Below are 21,252 nucleotides of genomic sequence, written 5' to 3' on the forward strand. Positions count from 1 at the left end.
AAGGCTTTTCCCCATTTGTTCGTTTTTCCAAACACTGCACTAAATACATTACAAATCGCTAAATGTACTGTGCAGTCTTTTGTCCCCTGTAAACAAGAACTCTTGTTCTGCAGCTGAAACTCTTCATGCAAAGAAATACACACAAGGTTTTACCATACATGCTTGCATAGTTTAAAAATATGTATGTGTCAACGCTGAATTTCTGAAGATAGCCACTTTGCACTGGGTTGTACTAAGAACAGAATGAACTTGGGCTATGTGGGAAGGAGGAATGTAAGCTGCTCTTTGGCTCCTAGTACTGCTCTTTTCCAAAACAATTATTTTCAAATATGAAGTGTTAGTTGTTCTCACAACTGGAATCAGAGTCATTTTGATATGTCTAAAGATAAGGGAAGCCTGCTGAAAGATGTAATGATTGACTGCTCTCAAGCCTCAGAGAGAACATTATTTTTACTGTTCTCCATGAAGATAATTGAACCTCACCTGAGTGATTTCATAGATTGAGAGAACTTGCCAAAAATAACGAGCTTTTGTTAATAGTTAAATATAGTAGTTAAATAATTAAATAGTGAAATAGTTGTTAATAGTGAATATTGCAGTCATTTAATTTGAGAATATTTTGTTATTAGTATCATACCTGCAGAGGCCAGCAGGCCTCCATAAGCTCATGGGTTGGACTCAACTCACTCTACCTTAAATGTCCACAGTTAAGGTATATATATATATATCCTAAGTCCATACAGGCTACCTTTATAGTCAAAGAAAAGAGTAGGCATTTTTAGGACACTTTTGATCACATAGTAGATACCACAAGAGGTCAGATTATTGTGCTTCTTAAATGACTGTTTCTTTCCCCCAAGTGTAAGGAGCAAGTATGTCACATATATTACAGACATCCAAATTGCAAAAGTCTGTGTTTGGTGGACATGAATGAATTACCTTCATTAATGTCAGAAGCACATGCAACATACCTACGCTCCAGTCCATTTCCTCCACTGCATCTCCATATAAACCATGCTTGCTTTTTCCTCTAAACATGTTTGAAGCATATAGAGCTGTATGGACATGAAGATAAGACAGGAGAAGAAGAAACGGCGTATCAGTGTTCCTGGAGAAAAACAAAACAACGACAAAAGCAAATAACAAAAATATTTTTAGTGTATTTTATAATAAAAAGTTCTAAGCAGAAACTTTTCAGCCCTAGAGCTCAAAAAGAGGAAAAGGAATGGGATAAAGAGGAGGATAAAGAAGAGGAAAAAACATAGGATAAAGTAACTGATCATAGGATAATCTTGATCACACACATGCACACACATACACATGCACACACAAAGTGTGTGTGCACACTCTTAAGTGCACACTGAATTGAAAGCAAAAATAAACAGTAAAATTTAACCAATTAGTTTGCTATATATGTTGAAAGAGGACTTATTTAAAACCAGGAACCTAGCAGGTTCTGGCTACAAGCATCTCTATTCATTTTACAAGTACATAGATCAACTAAATAGACTATTATGAGGACCAGGGCTAAGCACACCATAGTATTACTGACTGTGCCAAACCAAGTATACTAGCACTTTTTCTCCTTTTCTCTCTCGGTCCTCTCACTAAGATTTATGACAAAATCTTCTGTCATTTACAGTGGTGTTTGCATGCATACAATCGGCACATAACACTACAAATATGTCACATTTGTATATGCTTTATCAAGGCATAAATAATCTTAAAATGCACACTAATATAAAGAAATATTTTCCTGTCACAGTAATGAACAGTCCATTGTTGAATGAACAGTCTCCATTGTTTTCAGCCTACTTCTTGAACTGAGACAAAAAAAAAGTGCAATAAATAGACTCTCTGTAAATTTTGCTGTTCATGTGATCTGTCAACATGATATTTATGATCTGTTCCAGCAGGCTGTGAAAGCAAAGCTCAAATAAGAACATTTCCTTATGCATTATTTATAGAACTTTACTTAAAAGTGTGCAGTACTAGCTGAATTTACTGCTATATGCTCTAACGGCATTTGTTGTACATTACACATACTGTAAATTTCAGTTGAATGACAAGAGCACTATCCAGAAAACTTGTCTGGATCTCACCTTAAGGCACACAGCTAATTACAGAGTATTTTTGGTTTTATTGACCATTTTTTCCCTTGCCACCTTTGTGGTGGATAATACATGTTATTCATGTCAACACCAAAGAGAAACTATATATTTCCTCATGCAGTCAATTCATACATCTTTTAAAGGGATGGAAGAACAATACAGATATGCATGTGCAAACTGTTTCTTTAAAGTGAAAAAAAAAATAAACTTCTAGCCATCAAGAACCTGAAAACAAAGTCTTTTAATAAAAGAGATTGACATGACATCAATACTTGACTCTCAAGAAAAATTAAGCAGGATTAATATAGTACATTTATGATCCATTTTTCCTCTCTTTGGTTGCATATTTTTGTGCAAGTTGCATAGTTAAAACTTTCTTTTTTTTACTGGCAAAGGCAGCAATGAGTAAACACAAAACAGGAAAATTTTATCCCGATTACTCACTTGATAGCTGTATTTCTGACTTGAATTTTTTTTCCATAAAAAGTTTCTACTTTTCAAAAAGAAAAAAGACCAAGCAATCACAGAATAAATAGAATATTTTTCATGTGAAAAATGGGGAAAAAAAAAATATTTGAATTCCCTTCATATACTTGTCCATATATCCTGTATTATCTTAATATTGGTAAACATGAACAATTATAAAGCACAGATTCATAAAAATAAAGAAAAGCAAGTATTTTTCATAAAAGATACATTTAACATGAGATTGTATTTGTTGCTACTTGATATACATGGAAACCTTTCACCACTGTAGCAACAAATAATACAGGAGACTTCTGAGTCAATTAAAAAGACCAAAAATGTCAGCATTTCAAGTCAAAAATATGTATACTTATAAATTTAATATTTAATATATATATAAATATAACACTGACCTTTTATTAAAGAACATTTCTGCAAGGCAGCTGATTTATTTTTTTACAACCATGCATTTGTTACTGCATGAGATTATCTTCAGCTTTTTCCTGACACACAGTTCACTGAATTTAGAGTAATGCATAATCCTAGGGTAAAATACCATAAAAATATACTTTGTACTCATAATAGTACATGCACAATTCACTTTTCATGAAAACTGTCTTGTTCTAATGTCACAGAGATAATGCATACTTCATATCTGTATTGCTAAAGGAGAGTATCAAATGCTATTTTCAAGAGATAATAATTCTTTTTTTTATTATTATTATTTTTAAGGAACTCATACAAAGATCAAACTTTCATGAAGAGGCATCTAATCAATGATTGATATAGAAAGGCACTAAATCATTCTCTTCTTTGCAACCCAAATTGACAGGTTTTGATTGACAGCTTGCTGTCAGGTGGAGAAGTCTCACCTATTAATATCCTATAAAAGATCACAGGCAGCTATTTATCTCCTGCCAAAACTCCTTGAGGAGAATTATAACAGACTACTTTTACTGTGACCTTGAAAACGGAATGACAATATCAGCTAGTAGGTAGGAGAGAAATTTGACATTAACAGCTTCTCTCTCCCGAACCACTTCAGTAAACAACTCTTTCAAAAATGTATTGCCACTATTTTACACACTTCAAACCCAGGGAACTTCAGTTTCAAAAGATCTCAGGCTCACTTACCCAAACCTACCAAGCAATTTTTATCCTAACACAAATCACACAGTCTTTTCAATTTACTGAGTAGCCAGAAAGATTACATGCATCTGATATATGACATTCTTTAATGTATACTTAACTGATCTTGACTCCTCTGCATTGTATAGTACTACATTCTTCTTATTTAGGGTGAGGAGATTTTACATGACTCAAAGATTTAGTTCAGGCTTGAGCTGTAAAAAAACAGCTTTAAAGTGGATGAAAGAACAAATTACATCTAATCAGAAGTTGCCCTTCACATACAAGTCCTTAACTTTTTCCTGCTATTTTGCTCTAAGTATTTGCTCCACTGAAAATGTCTTGGGTAAAGGAAAAACTCATTTGAAAATTCCTTCTGTTTGATTTCCTGAGCGCTGATATCCATCCAAGACCACTGCAGTAGAGCATCAGGAGAAGGTCAGGATTGCTGGCCTGTGGTTGTCAAATCAAAGGGATATTTCCAGTATGACTCAATACTGGAAACTAGGTGGGAACATGGCATGACAGTGCTCCATTCTAATTGTTCACATTAAATTCTACATTAACCTTTAATATGATGGACAAGTACGATCTTTCTGAACAACGTTTTTTTGCTAGATGTGAAATCATCCTCAAATTTCATCACAAAGTATACACATTTTTAACCCATTAGACTACTACAGACCTTATACCAGTGTACCAGTGAAGGTACTATGATTCACAGCAGCTGACTATGAAAGCAGAGTACTTGGCTTTTCCTGAACAAGGCAAACACTGTACTTTGTTAAAATTTGGTTGATTTCAGAACTCTAACTTCAGTACAACCTGCCAACTGCCTAATCTTAACACCTAGTGATGCATGGAAAAACTCTAAAAGTCTGCTAGAGTAGGTGAAAATAAATCTACATATGTTTTGTAACAGTGTTTCAAACACTGAAATAGAATAGCTAATAACTAAATAAAAAAAAGTATTAACTGGCATCACAAACTTTTGAATATTATGGCTATGTAATCTGTGATGGAAAAAAGTAAATCTGCATGAAAATTGCTCAATAACGTCTTCACCATAGTTTTCAATTATAAACTTATAGTGTAAATGCTTTTTCCAGAACTTAGACTTCATTAGGATTTTAAAAAACAAAATATTATTAATTGCAATCAGCTATCTGAATTTGTTAGAGAGAGATTCTGTAACATAATATGGTATTTTTGTCTTGCTAGCATCTAAGATGCTAAAAACAGGTCTCTGGCATTTTCTCATTTGGATTGTTGGTGCAACCGGTCATCTATTAAAGGACGTGTTGAAGAGACGTGAGTGACAACCACATCAAACTTAAAATTAAATAATTAGCATCCATTTCATTTTCAGATATACTGCAATGTCTAGAGAGTATTCAGATAGGTTTAAAATATGTACACACACTTGCTCATGGGAAAAAGTAATTAGTGTTAACTAATTGACTAAAGTGAGCTGACCTGCCCTCTACAGTTAGGGTGAGCAACTAAATTTGTATTTGTTTTCTCTAGATCCAACACATGTAATTGCATATGTTCTTCTGCAGTATCATTTTTGAGCATTAAATATTGCATTTGCTATCTTTCAGTCTACCTAGGAGCAAAAGAAAATAGTAATACACATATACTAGACTAAGGAAGAACAAATACAATATCAGCTTTCCAAAAAACGGACCAAAGAAAAGTAAGTATAACAGTGCATATGCTGTAAAGAAATTCTAAGAAGGATTGAAAAATAACAAATTAATGATTATATGTATGTTAAGAAGTCATACAGCCAGCAGTATGACAGAAATAACTAGCAAAGAAAGAGAATGTCAGGAAATCCATTGCCTGAGCTCTGAAGAACTTGCAAAGGTTATATAGGTAATAGCTATAACAAACTTACATGGATAAAATATATGTTTTATGCTGTATGCTGTATTTGTTATACACATAACTACATATATGTATAAATTATAGAAAGGCTACAGAGGAAGTACAAGTGCTGCTGATGATGGGAACTTCATCACATATTCATTATAAAGATAATTAACCAATTAAAACATGCATAAGAGTTGATGAGTTTTAGTTGGATGATAGAATGTATTAAGAACCAGAAAAAGTGGACGACTCAATTCTTCAAATTCACGATTCTTTAAACTATAGTATACTTGTGCACATAGGTTACTGCTGTACAGGACTGAAATTGCTACTTATCATATTACTGAAACAAAAGAAGCCTGTATGACAAATCAAGTGCTGAGCTGAATAAGTGGCTAAAAGAGGTTTGCTCACAGAAAGAAGTGGAACTGCAAGAATAATGTGGAGCAACCATAGCTCCCAAAAACATGGTGGTCCTTTGCTTTTGATTGCTGTCTGTCTGTCTGCTGTTACAACCTGGTTGCTTCTTGACTGCCATTCCCATACAAACAGCCAAAGTCAGAAGATTAGTCACAAAAGCAATGGTCTGCTGGTGCACTGGAGTTGACAGGTATAAACTGTCAGAACCAGTGTGTCAAAGCAAATATTGATTTTGTTGCTCACACTATTACATGGGGCAGATCAGTTCACTGTATATTAATCTAATTACTCTTTTCCCCAGGAGCACGTTTTATGGCCATATACTTTGCATGTGAAGTCACTACAGGGCACAGTTAAGATTGCTTGGATGCCCAAATTGCTTTTCAATACCTTAATATATTTGGGTATTTTTTAATTTAACATGGACTCTAAATTGTCTGGGTTATAATTCTCAATATAATTGCAACATTCCTGTAATGAAGTTTATTGTAAATTACCAATATATGCTACTAACCTTCACTTCAATTTTACACAACTGATGTCTGGAAAGTACTCTGAGAACTGGGGCCAAGTGCACAGATAATGTAAAACCTCAACCTCCAGCTGAGTCAACAGAGCTATGCTGACTCAGATCTTATGTTGTTTTGCTGGCTCTAAACACTAAGTTACACAATAACACTGTATGCATTATGAAAATTAATAAAATTAATAGTTACTTTTATTAGAGTTATTACTTTTACTAGAGTTATTACCAGTGTAATAGTATTCTAGCATTCATTCCCAATCTTGAACTCACCTGTTTTGGGGCTATCATTTTATTGACGTTACACTGAAATCATTGAACAATTCAGAGATGTCCAAAACATTATGAATGACTATAGAAACATTATACACTTATAAACAAAGGGAGAATTTGCCCACATATAGTTAATGTGCTCAAAAGACATTTTAAATCATCAAATGCTTGGTCACTAAGCAAATAACCTCTCAAAAATTTCCAAAAGGGTGTGTGCATGTGCTTGTGTGCTTCTGTAGTGAACGAAGTATTTAACTGTTAAATTAGTTAGAATGTAGATGAGAAGGTATCTTTATCACCATTGACAAGAGGAAATAATGATGCTTTAGTTTAATTATAAATACTCATGATAATGTTGATTGTTGTGAAGACTTACTTAAAGAAATTTGATTTAAAAAACATTTTATTTTGGTATCATGAGTAGAGATGGCCAAATCAAATATTTATAATGAGAGAAATGAAAGAAAAATTGCAGTAAGAGATCAAGATATCAGATAAGCATTTTCTCTTGCTATCAGTCTTGATGACTACTGCATGCAGTCATTAAATCTAGAAAAAAATAGCCCCTAATTAATTGGTATAAATTTTAATTCAGCAATAATACCATGTGAATGTATTCACAGTTACTACTGGGTATGTAGTTTTCATCATTTAATGCATGCACTAAATCAGGGATGAAGAGCAGTTTCTTATTCCAGAAAACTCATAAATTACAACTCTGCATTGCGCTTTCATATAATAATGTCACATTGCAAAATTCTTTTCATATTCTTGTTTAGATGAAATTCCAAAGATTTAAAGTCCTAAAAAATGTTAAAAATTTAATAGGTATTTTAAAACATTTTTTCTGAAACACATAAACATTGATAGTTTTTAATTTTTATAGAGAAAATAATGACATACCTAACAATAAAACCACAGAGATGGAGACAAAGCAGGAAGTGATGTTTTTACCCCACGCATACATACTATCCATTGGGAAACAGTCACTTTCACTAAAAAAGATTAACTTCAGTCATCCTTTAAAGAAAAAAATGATAATATATCATGGCATATTCCTCTTGCCCACTAGTTCACATATTCTATTTTTTAGGAAGCACTGTCATTGTAAAATGCCAGCATTAACTCGTAACACAGTTAGAAACCCACCTTCCTATAAACTGTACAGCTTCTGTTGTCAATCTCTGAGTAAGATTCTCATAGGATAATGGCTGCTGGATAATCTGATGGTCCCTCATTAAGAAGCAGTTCAGGTGTCGAAAATGATAAAAGAAAAAAATCAAAACCACAAGTGAAATAGCTGTTATTAACAGGCAGTAGCCCAGTGCTTGGAAAGGTACTTTGAGGAGGCCAACATAATGCACTACTGCCAAAGAGACCAGGGTGATTCCAAGGATTTGGACTGGGATGACAAGGTATTTCTGAACCCCTTTTAAAAATACGCTGCCTTGGCCAGGTTTGCAGTCTCTAAGATTGGTCACGGTGAGCCCATAAAAGTAATCAAATCCATGACTGAGGGGGTGGTGACAGAAGTCATTACTGCTTCACAGTTCATCCCAAGATGCCATTTTCCTATAAAGAGAGGAGGACAGGGAGCATTTCTGTAGTTAAATCATCAAACTTACAATGTGTGCTACTCCAAATATGAAACTGTCACTATCTGACTGATACCCTCACCTCCCCAGCCCCAGCATTTATTGTGTGGATCCCTATTTTCTATATAACCTTTCTTAGGTTATAGAAGACTCATCAAAGACTGTTTCATGTCCGCTCTTCTTTTTAGTTAGAAATAATTTGGCAGAGCTCCTGATGGAGACCATTAAATTCTGAGTGGGCTAGCAGGTCACTGAAGAGCAACAGAGCTCTAACACAGCTTTGAAAATGAAGCCTTTGTGCATGTGTAGTTAAGTAGTCATAAGAAAATAGTGTTTTGTAGTGGCTGCTGTTTTCTGAGGAAGAGCCAATGTGGAGCTATGAAATATCTTTTCTGAAATTTATCTGGCAAGTCATTCACTTAAAAAACAAACAAACAAACAAACAAACAAACAAACAGTAACATAGGAAATAAAAGAAGAATAATGAAATTACCAAGACATTTACTATGTAAATGATTGCAAAGTCTCTGAAATTGTATTCTCCCTCACCATATATATATATATATATATATATACGCACACTTTCATGTATGAAAAAAATGGTAACGAGTAAATTGCCAACAAATACTGCCTCTCACAGCAGTTTGTCTCGTTAGGAAATTATTCCAATTCTGCAATAATGCTGGACACTGACACAAGGAAATAGTGAGTTTGATTCTCATTATAGTGGCATAATCTGTGTTCATGCTGATTAAAATAACTATTTAGATAATTCATTCTGTGACTCAAGTACAACCCCTTACCATATGCTTATGCATTGATTAACACAATGGACCTAACTGTTTCGTAGCTGTTATTTAAATTCTAATGCAAAACAGAGAAAAATTTGAATTCAGTTATGCTTCTAACTATACCTTATGGTTATATCAATGCTCTGGTATCAGCAACAAAATGTGTTGAATATTTGACAAAACTTTCAGTGTCACCGTCGATAAAATAGATAATTTATATTGCTGGGCCAAATTTTATCTATTCTTTCTAATTTAAATAATTAAATATGTGCAGTGTTAAGTCAGAGCATGTGATATTGGAAGAACTAAAAAACCCAAACCCAGTAAGCCCTCAACCCTACTTCTAGATACGCTTGGTAGAAAATATGTGAAAGAAATAAAGCACATACAGAAATCTCCCCTTTCCCTAACCATCCCAGCAAAAGCTCTTATGCATTTATAAGAAAAGAGTTTTGATGCGGGCAGTTCTGGGCATCTCCTGGGCCTAAAGAGCAGCACTTCTACCTTTGACAGTGACAAATGAAGGGTCAGCAGTATCAAAGAGGGTGAACATGAGGTTTAGTTCTGATTTTTTTAATCAGTATACAGCACGTGAGCTCAGTATCATTATTTCTCTTTCACAAATGGCAAAACTAAGGTATGACATGGGAATGACATTTGCCGAAGTTCACTCATCATCAGAAATTTACCTAACTGTCTTTATGAAATAATTGTAAAGCCAGATGTCTAGCGAGTTCAGCATCAAACTATTCTCACAAGTTGGATGAATAAAATAAATACAGTGGCTTGCAAACATGAACGTACAGAAAGTCTTAAAGATTTTAATTTTTAATTTCCTGCTTTTATTTGTCAAATTCAAAGCACCTATAAGTAGGGAAAAAAATATGAGATAGAAACCTAAACAAATAAAATACATTTTCAAGGTCATTTATTATGATACAAATAATCTTGTTTAAACTGGAGCTCAATAAAACTAGACATTGCAAGCCAGGACAGAAGAATCTTGCAACAACACATTAAGGACGGGGGACAATATAATATAGGACCTATTTTTACCAAAAGGTTTTTAGCAAGCACAACAAATTCTTCAATATCAAGATGAGCTTATGCTTCAGAAAAAGCTTTGCTTAGAAGCAACTTAAGATAAACAAAGGAGAGAGCAGACTAGCTGGGCCTGGAATGGAAGCACGTGTTCAAATTATACTAGCAATTGTGACTGAAGGACACAATTGCCATTTTTAAAAGGCTGATTTGATTTGAGTATTTTGATAGGTCCCATGCTACTCTGAAAAAGCAAGTGATAATTGGGTCCACAATACATTTATTTTGCTTCTTTGACTTCATTTATCATCTTTGCCATCCTTGTTACAATGTTCTCACATCTCTCCTAAAGTCAAGCTGCATAGTTTGGATGTTTCAGACAAGCATTAGACAAATTTCAACAGATTCTACCAAGCTTCTGAGAGAAATTTATGCTGCTAATTGCACATTATGAGTACCTTACTTGTTTGAGACCTATGCTTTTTTCACTCACCTTCTGTCACTATTAACACATCTGCAGAGCACAGGTAATGCAATGAAAGACAAATAGACATGAGAGGAAGTCCTTTTCAGCTAAGAAACCTCATCTGGAACTCAGTTATCAGAACTACTCAGAATCCAGAATGCTGGGCAGGATGCAATAATCCATGTTTTCCCTCTACTTTTCCCTCAGACAGTTGAAAAGAACAGTCTGAAGACTGAGTTGTATATGCTGGTAATCTTTCTTCTTGGACAGTTTTGTGCTCTTCAGATAAATGATAAGATACAAGATGCAGACCAAGATGCAAACAAAATTTTTTATGTGCTCAAATAAATATATTTAAATTAAATACATAGCAGTAGTGATAATATAAAGTACACATGCATACATTATCAATATGATAAGATTTTAAGTTGCTCTGTTAAAAACAAAACAGCTCCATTAATTCTACTGAATAGGTTCAGACAGTCTTGTATTTCTCACTACTGTGATAGTGTGTCCAAATATTACAACATCTCATTCTGGAGGAAAGGTACAAAACCCAATTTATCAATTAACGTTTTAACTTTGAAGATAAGCTATATAGGTGGATTCTAAATTTCTTTGGATGCTAGACAACACATTGAATAACAATTGTAATTATGTATAGCTGTAGATAAAACATTATCAATGTATTTATAGCAGTAGTTAAAACAATACCCATCTACTTTCAGTGCAATTTTTGGATTATGAGTAGCTATTTCCCACAAACATAATAATTTCTTGTTACTATCCAGGATCCTTAACTGGTGAGATAGTAGAAATTCAATGTATCTGCACTTTTTGAGAAAACTTGGTTTTGTTGCAGATCTTCTGAATTCGTCTGCTCCTGCCAGATCTATTGGATGTCACCTTCTGTGTGTCACAGGGGAAAAGCAATGAGGTAAAAAAGAGTACACATAAAATAGATTTATAGCTAAAATATATTTAGGGATGTATCAAGCATGAGGAAACATATTCAGAGCAGGAAAAAAATTAATAATAGAAAGGAAAATGCCTTTAGAGAGGGAAAAAAACATCCTTAGAGAGTAAAGAGGAGAGAAACTTGGTGAAAAAAAAAAAAAAGTGATGGCATAGGTCTGAGGAATAGAAAGGCTTCAAATTATCCTTATGCCAATCCATCACTAGAGCAGGATTTGACAATTAATTGTTTGGGAACTGCTGAGTTAGACTGAACAAAGCAAAGACTCCCTGACCTAGAATAAAACGATGTGATAAGAATGCCAGCAGAGACAGAAAATGGGCTGGTTGGGAATCAGAGTCTCCCTATCTAGTCTTCATATGTACATATCTTTTCTTTTTGTCATTTACATATGCTTATCCTTAATTTTAATACTCTTCTTGATTTTTTGGAAGTGTTCATTATACTCTAAGGGTGTGGTAATATTACATCTTATGGTTTCATAGCTAACATTCAGGCCACTTGGAAGAACTGTTCGTTAAACATCATGGAGATAACTTCTGGAGGTCTAAGTGGCAAGCTGTCATATTGCAGTGACAGTAGTTAAAAAAAGAACATTAACTAGGTCAGCACCCCCAAATGAGTTGCATTACAGTGCTTGTTACAACTGTAAAAATGTTTTTTTTTTCAGTCTTTAATTGAATATGGATCAATAGGAGTTAACTCCATCATGAACACGACAAAATATATATATTTTTTCTACTATGGTTCAAATATACATGCACTAATTATATTTCTGTTAAGATATTCTGTTTTTCTGTTTTGAATCTGTCAGGACATGAAGGTATTTTATACCTTCTAAGACTAGGGTATAGCTAAGTAGGATTTTTAGTTAGGAACATCAACATTGAATTGTCTACATAATATTGATATTTTTAAAATACTGGCATGAATGGCTAGCCTTGCTAAACAGTCAGAGTTTTAAACAAAAATTACCCCCCCAAATTACAAGCTTTTGATGCTTTCAAAAATCACACTGGGCACGTCCATCTTCTATACGAATGTAGTAACATTCCTTCATGATGTTCTCTAACCAACTATTTCCAGGCAATTCCAGTAAAGATACGTTCATTATGTAATATTAACTGTATTTGACAAAAATCTGCTAAAATGTAAGCAATGTGGAATAAGCCAGTGGCAAAATTAGGAAAAAATACAAGAAAAATTATCAGAGTTTTGAATATACATGGCAATGTGCTCAATTTTGTGTTAGAAATGTAAACTTCTTATTATGCTGTGGAGAAAAATAATAATAATGCAGACCTTTAATAGTCTGTATGGAAACATAATGTTCTTTTGATTCAAATGAATGAAAAAAATGTTGTGTATTTATGCAATCTTACCTATCAGAGCTGTTGCATAACCTCTTTGCTTCAGGAGTTTTGAAAATGTTATTTCTTCAGAAGGAAGTCCCCCAGAAGAAGCAGAAAATAAGAAGACACCAACTCGTGAGAAGGCAGCCATTCCTAAATATAATGAAAATGAATGAGACTTAGATGATAGAGTGAAACAGTTTTTTCATTCATTCTTTCTGCATGTACATTTTTGCTTTAAGTGGTATCACTTAAATGACATATTACTAGCAGTCATTGTGAAATGCAAGTGGGAGACACTATCATCCATTTAGTGAGTAAAGTCTTTCCTGTATTTTCATCAGAAATTGAAAAGTGGAGAAAAACAAAATACTCTGGGTGTAACTGTGGGGGCAGCCATCACATAAAGAGCTGCAAGCCTTTCTGTAGGTATTTTAAAGTATAAAATAACTGGAAGAAGTTGAGCTAGCATAACTTATTTTTCGTGTACACAGGAAAAGGATTGGAGCTGAGGACTAAGCGATAGTACTCCCAAATTCTACTCCCAAAACTCCCACTTTCCTCATATGTGTTTTTCTACATGATCTTAAGTTTATTTGAGAGAAGTCAGTTGAAGGAGGGCAGTTTTACAGCTAGGCACATAAATATCATGAGGTCAGAAAAGAGGAAGAGAGTTTGACTCTGGACTCAGCTAGGACACTCAGCTTTGATGGGAAAGGACCAGTGCTCCACGAACCAGTGCACGAACACACATGATTAGTCAATACAGTCCTGAGTGCATTAAAGCTGCATCAGGCATCAGCTAGTCCAACATCCAAATAAAGCACAGTAATTTCTATACACTGTGAGTCTGAGAAACACAAACCTGAGTTTACAGGCTATTCTCACGATGAGGAACTTGAGAGCTCAGGTTCATGAAAATTAGATCACTAGGATTCCAGATGAGAGTTGGCTCAGAGTACAGACAGACAGAACACAAGGTATCTATGCAAATCTGTGCAGATGTATCTTTGGGAAGTCTGAATTATGCAACTTGGATGATTACAGTGCCAAAGTTACATGACTGATGTAGACAACCAGAATCTTCCCTCAGGTATCCATTGTGGTTAGAAGAAAAAAAGACTTGTTAGACTAGTTTATTAAAGAGATCTCAATCTACCTTTCAAATGCTGACTACAGTTTTTCATCGCAGACGGCAAAGTCAGTTTTATTGATCAACGGTTTAGGCAGCTTTAGTAAGCTATACATATCTATACTTCATTTCAAGGTGTACTTTGATCTTTCATAACTGAAATCAATATAATTCCTTTAACTTACAAGAAGCAAAGTACTGAACCATTTTTATTTTTTTTTTCACCAAGACTTTTCTCTGAGCTTGCATCTCATCAAATACTACATTTTGGAATATTCTTCTGTAGTTTTAGGAGTTTTACGTTTCTGTCTTCTTTTTCCATACTGTGATTCTAGTATCTTCTACAATAATTCTGTACTAGTTCTTCACTGGTATTTGAAAACAGTCTGTATTTAGCAGTTTCATAATTTAAGACGAAGTTCAATTTTCCACATACATGGAAATGATTAGTATGGCTGAGAACAGATCAGTTAAGGAAAAAAAAAATCAGTTCAAATGCTAATTTTTCATAAGTAATAACAAGGATCATAATGGAAGGTGACCTGTGGCTTTACCTATAGTAAATATTAATAGCGATATAGCTGTAACAGGTATATAAAATTTTCTTTTGCAGCTGAATGTAATGGAAAATTTAGCAAGTTATATTAGCTGGCACTTTTGCAGAAGCTTGTTACTTGATTTGAATGAACATGAACGTATCAAGTAGGCTCCAGAGTCTTGCTTTGCTTTCATTCCCAGAAGCAAGGACAGGATGTTTTATCACTAATGAACAAGTGATCTGATTAATGTATAATGATCCTTGCTAAAAATGATGTTGAGGGAATGTTAAAGCTGCATGGCTAAGCACTGAGGGGCTCAGTCCCAGCACACTAAAATAAACAGACTGGTTCTATATTGTCTCAAACGGGCTTTGGTTTTAAAAGTAATAGAAGTTACATGTATTCATAGGATACTTAACAATGTGTATGGGAAGATATGGAAGAAATGTAACAAAAATACTTAGAAAGAAGGGAGATTTTTTTGCTTTATTCCCAGTTTTAAGGGTTTGTGGAATGTTTTAACAAACCAACTTTTTTTTTACTTTTTTTTTTTCTTCCCATAACCTATTAGTCTAAACCAAAAGGTTTCATACAAACAGAAATATTGCAGCAGGAAAATTTAAACTGGTTTCTTCCCTTGTGTCTTGTTAAACTCATCTCTGTAATGTTCAACACTCAGCTGCCACCAACACCCTAGGAGACGCCTAAACACAACTGAGCAGGCAAAGAGCTCACAGTCTTTGGACAGAGGATGAAGTCAATGGAATTGGTTGCTCCTTCCATTGAATAACCACAATCTGATTTTTTCCTCAGGATTTAAAAAAAAATCTTTTTCTCGATAAAAAGCTATATGGTTGTGTGAAGTCTTCAGAAGTGAGATGATTTCCCATTAGGTAAGATTTCAAATGTTGACCAACTTTGCTGAGCTTGATTAGGCACTGAAATGAGTACCTAACCTGGTAAAGACAGAAGAAAAGGCCAGGGAAAAAAGCACACTGTTTACTCGAATAAAATATTATACATATAAATAAAATATTCAAATTTTACCTGATCTGATAGGATATCTCCCTGTCAGGAAAGCTGCCCTGCTTGGAGTACACAGCGGGGATGCTGCTATATGCTGAGTAAGTGTCACTCCTTCCTTTGCTAGCCTGTCAATATAAGGGGTTCTAGGAAAAAAAAAAAAAGAAAAAAAAAAGAAAAAAAAAAAGAGAAAGAATACACAGATATGATTATTTGGAAATGGGCATGGTGAGATCAAGGCATCTGAGGCAAAAACTACCAGGAAAATCAAGCTAAGACTATTGTATTCAAATTATCAAAACCATGGTGGTCTTGCAATATCATATCAAATAATTTTACACTGGCTGTCAACACCAAACTAAGACAACATGGCATTGTGCCAAAAATCTTTTTGCCCCCTCTTTCACCTGCTGTTTGTGGTCAGTACTATACTGTGACACGTGGACATGTTGTATTTCAAGCCTTTTTAATTCATTCCTTGAACCATGATTGTAACTCTGTTATATGGCCTTTCTGCTTCTGCAATAGGGAGGGAGACGCTGAAGAGAAGTTGTGCTTCCTTATTTCATATTTAGTGGTGTTTCTCCCTTTCCCCAGCAAAGTTTTTGGGTATGTGGTGTTATCTGATATTAAGAGAGATTCAAATGGTCATGACTCAGTATTAGACTCTATATTAATGATGTTTACAGATTAAGTCTGTAATATTAGATCCAGGAGAACATCCAAGTTTCCGTATCTGCAAGGCAGTTTTCCATATCTGCCTTGTCTGTGACCTGGCTCAACAAGCAGATCAAAGCTGGTTGCTGTAGGAATAAATCTATGCCCTTAATTCTACAGGAAGAAAACTACAAATGCAGAGTGGCCAGGAGCTGCAGCATGTTCTGGTAGGTCCCTGACCTACTAGACTAATGACCATGATCTCAAGGAACACTAGTCCCTTCATCATTTAAGCTTGGATACAGTCAGAAACATTAATTTTCCAACAGAATTTTTGCTATCAGTAATGTCACATATAGATAGCAAGCAGTATGATGCAATTTCTTCATACTCCAAAGATGTAATTCTGAACTATCACATCAGAGAGTTTAGTATTTGAACTGTTTTGATCCTTGGGCATGGAGTGATCCAAACAACAGCACTGTATGTACTCTTTTCCTTTTTTAAACCTAGAAAATGTAACATGAGTTCTTTTTGATTAGTTTGCCTTACGAGAAGTTTTCACTTCCAACAAACTTCAACAGAAACAAGAGTATTTAACACATGACAGGATGGTACTTGTAGTCTGAATGCTTTTTTTTAACTTGGTAAAAGCTTCATTTTGCACCACTGAAACACAGCAACTAGACAAAACTTGTGCTTTTTAAACAACCATCATATCCAAGTTTGTAGTAAGGATCATACTGGGTAACACTGCTGAATTAATCAAGTGTATTAACATCGGGTTTAATGAATTTAAATGACTACAGCACAAAGATAAATGAAGAAAAAAAAATCAGCACTTAATTTCCAATCAGATAGTGAGAAGGTCATTCCAAATCACAAGAGTGCTTCAAAACATGGTTAATTCATATTTGTGCCAAATAATTTTTAAAATAGTTGATTTTATTTTGCTTTTCTGTACCTACTCACATTGGGTTTCCATATTGGGTTTACATGGCAAGGTTTTGGTAGCACGGGAGCTGCAGGAATGGCCACTGTGAGCAGAGCCCAGCAGCTGCCCCATGTCAGACAAGAGCCAGCTTCAGCCGGCTCCAAAAGGGACTTGCTGCTGGCCAGAGCCGAGCCAGGGAGCAACGCTGGGTGGGCCTCTGGGAGAGCAGATTTAAGAAAGTGAAAAAACAAACGAACTAAAACAAACAAAAAAACTCCTGTGCAACAGCAGCTAGGAGAGTGAGGAGTGAGAACATGTGAGATAAACAGTCTTGCAGCCCCCAAGGTCAGTGCAGCAGGAGGGCAGGAGGTGCTCCAGGCACGCAGCAGAAGTTCCCCTGTGGGCTGTGGAGAGGCCCCTGGTGGAGCAGGCTGTCCCCCTGCAGCCCATGGGTCCCACATGGAGCAGATCTCCACGCTGCAGCCCGTGGAGGAGCCCCTGGTGGAGCAGGTGGATGTGGCCTGGAGGAGGCTGCGGCCCATGGAGAACCCCCGCAGGAGCAGGCCCCGGGCCGGAGCTGCAGCCCATGGAGAGGAGCCCACGCAGGAGCAGGGGGTCTGGGGGGAGCTGCCGCCCGTGGGGGACCCATGCTGGAACAGTTTGCTCCTGGGGGATGGATCCTGTGGTACGGAGCCATGTGGGACCAGTTCTTGAAGAGCTACTGCCTGTGGGCAGCCCCCGCAGGCTCAGTTCGGGAAGGACGGCGTCCCATGGGAAGGACCCCATGTGGAGCAGGGGCAGAGAGTGACTGTGAGGGAGCGGCGGAGATGAAGCGTTAGGGACTGACCGCAGCCCCCATTCCCCGTTCCCCTGCGTTGCTTGGGGGGAGGAGGTAGAAGAGGGTGGTTGGAGGGAAAGTGTTTATTAGTTTGTTTTTAGTTTCCCACTGCTCTAGCTTGTTAGTAGTAGGTAGTAAATTACACGAATCTCCCTGTGCTGGGTCTGTTTTCCCTGTGACAATAACTGGTGAGTGTTCTCCCTGTCCGTATCTCAACCCTTGAGCCCTTTCCATTGTATTTTTTCCCCCTTTCCCTTTGTGGAAGGGGAGTGAGAGAGTGGTTGTGGTGGTCCTCAGCTGTCCAACTGGGTAACAACACCACAATAGTGATATATACAAAAGGAATAATTATTTTACTTTTCCATAGGTGTTTAAAATTATATAGGCACATATACACTCACACATTTGTAATTCCTTCTAAATGCATGGTCATTATTCTACTAAAACATAAATTAGTTTTCATTTATAGCTCTATTTATGTATAAATAACTAAATTAGGTCAGCTTTTTCCCATAGATTTTATAGAGTGATTAGCACCCTGAGGAAAAGAACAATGATATTAGTAAGACGTAGAATTGGAATTTTGTATATTTGTGAATTTTTATGCTACTGTAAGTGTGGTTAAGAGAAATGTCATTATTAGTCCTATTAACATGAAAGATTTTTTTATGAATGCCAGCAAGCAAAATTTGGCAAGAATTCTTCTTGCATATTAGAACTATGTCTTCTCTTTCTCTTAATCTTTGTGATTTAACAATTTAAGATGTCATACAAGAACCTAACAAGAGGCATAATTTCAACCCATAGACTGGAAAAAAAAAAGTGGTTACCGTAAAAAAAAAAAAAAAAAAGGAAAAGAGAAAAGCAATTAAGCACTTTGAAACCTTTAAAACCTTTTAAAATTGCATGCCTGGCAAATACTTTTTCATTTGGTGCAAAATAAAATGATGAATAAAAATAAAAAAAAATAAACCTGATAAAAGTTTGACCAGTTAAACTAAATGTTATGACACGATATTACACAGAAATATTAAAATGTGTATTTAATTGCATACTACTTATGAATTAAGATTTTAGCTGCTGACCTACTGATCTAGGACAGCTAGAAAGAACTGAAATCTTTTTGCATTGAAATTTTAATGTGATATTCAGAGTGGCATAACCACACTTACGTTAAAGTGTCTCCAGGATATGTGTAATATTTAAGAAAAGTACCTTTATTTTATTTGGTGGAGACCTATTCAATGTCATACATGGCCTGTTGCTGACGGATGGACCCCATGGTATGGACCCATGTTGGAGCAGTTCTTGAAGAGCTGCTGCCTGTGGGCGGCCCCTGCAGGATCAGTTCGGGCAGGATGGCATCCCGTGGGAGGGACTCCACATGGGGCAGGGGCAGAGAGTGACCGTGAAGGAGCAGCGGAGATGAAGCATTAGGGACTGACCACAGCTCCCATTCCCCTTTCCACTGCACCTCTTGGGGGGAGGACAGAGAATAAGGTGGATGGGGGGTAGGTGTTTTGCTTTTAGTTTCTCACTGCTCTAGTGCGCTAGTGATAGGCAATAAATTATATTAATCTCTTTTATGCTAAGTCTGTTTTGCCCATGATGGTAATTGTTGAGTGATCTCCCTGTCCTTATCTCAACTCATGAGCCTTTTTTTTTCATATTTTCTTCCCTGTCCTTTTGTGGAGTGGGAGTAAGAAAGCCATGTGGTGGAGCTTAACAAACCATCAGCGTGAAACCACCACAGTTGCTTGCTAAATTCTGTTTATGATGCAACTTTTCAGCAGGGTGAATGCATCAGCTAAGTCTTTTTATTAAATTTAAAAAAAAAGAAAAAAGAACACAGGTTGAATATTCTATTCTGTGGAAAGGTTATTAACTTTTGAAACTTATAAACTACCTATTACAATCTCTGTTGGTTTTTTTTTTTCCATTTTTTTTCTTTTAATTTACAAATACTTAGAAAGAATTAAATATAAAGCTATGACTCCCCTCAGACATATCATCATACCTTAAGGTTCTGTTTCCATAACATCCCAGGTCTCCAATACCGAGATCATCAGCCATCAGTAAAACGACATTGGGATTTGAAACACTGTAGGTATGGACACTATTTATGGCATACTGGCTAACTGTTAGAAATAAAAGGAGTCTCATCTTCTTCCTGGTGTACAAGAACAGGAGGAAAACATAACATATATAGAACTTTTCTTTTAAAATTAGACTGTTAATCTAATGCAGTCCTATTATTGCCATGAATTCAATAGGGAAAAAAATAATTAGATTCTCTATTTTTATTTGGCTTCTTTTTCTTAAGAGATTTTTAACATTATTTTCTCTCTCATATTTTTTAAAATCAAAAATGTATCTTTTAATATACAGCTCATCACTCCTTCCAAATCTTTACAAAGATGAAGCTTTTAAATCAATAAATAATAAATAAATAAACAAAGAAAGAAGTAGTTACAAACTCACTGATAGTACTTTTGTGTACACAGATGCACTACAGCAATAAATCACAGCAAATAAGTTTTTTTTTTTTTTTTCCTTTAGGTATAAATGTGATTTGAGTAACACAGAAACTGAAATCATTTAGAAACAAAATTTGCAAGGTTCACTGCAGAAAAAAAGTTCCTCAATTTTACTACTGAAGTAAGTGACTGAATTTTTCTTCAATAAGGGGAAAAAATTCAGCTCCAGTTTCTTGACAGAAAGAAATATTATAGCAAAGGGGATAAAGAGATGCACTACCAAGTTACTGAAAGGAATGTTTCAGAAAAAAAATATTCATAAACATCAGGGCCTATAGTAAAATTATGTAAAAATATTTGATATCATATCACATTGTTCTACAAACAAAGCTCATGCTTTATCCAACTTCAAACAGGAAGACTACTGTACTGTACACAGTGCTACATACAATTATATTCTTTTACGGTAAGAGCACAGTTTATTTGTAGATGTGCGTGCTATGAATACTACTTTACCTAAATAGGGACTTGTCAAATCTCTGCTTTAAACTGCATTAACTATGCCCTGGCTGAACTTGAGTGCCTCAGGCTCTGATGGACTATGGCAGGTATAACCATTAAAAGAGAACTGAG

At 35.5% G+C, this 21,252-nt stretch overlaps 1 protein-coding gene and 1 long non-coding RNA gene across 2 annotated transcripts in view; one reads left to right on the forward strand and one right to left on the reverse strand.

Annotated features, from left to right (window-relative positions):
- Positions 1-21,252, reverse strand: part of STS (steroid sulfatase) — a 109,596-nt gene that overhangs the window by 75,788 nt on the left and 12,556 nt on the right. The window contains 6 exon segments of the mRNA XM_040534159.1: positions 972-1,108; positions 7,948-8,344; positions 8,347-8,370; positions 13,050-13,172; positions 15,738-15,859; positions 20,160-20,312. Coding sequence (XP_040390093.1) covers positions 972-1,108; positions 7,948-8,344; positions 8,347-8,370; positions 13,050-13,172; positions 15,738-15,859; positions 20,160-20,312 — 956 coding nt within the window.
- The window catches only part of LOC121058537, a 256,855-nt gene that overhangs the window by 60,025 nt on the left and 175,578 nt on the right, over positions 1-21,252 (forward strand). The gene's annotated exons all lie outside the window — the stretch shown is intronic.

This window comes from Cygnus olor, chromosome 1, assembly GCF_009769625.2.
Source record: "Cygnus olor isolate bCygOlo1 chromosome 1, bCygOlo1.pri.v2, whole genome shotgun sequence".
Classification (NCBI taxonomy): Eukaryota; Metazoa; Chordata; class Aves; order Anseriformes; family Anatidae; genus Cygnus; species Cygnus olor.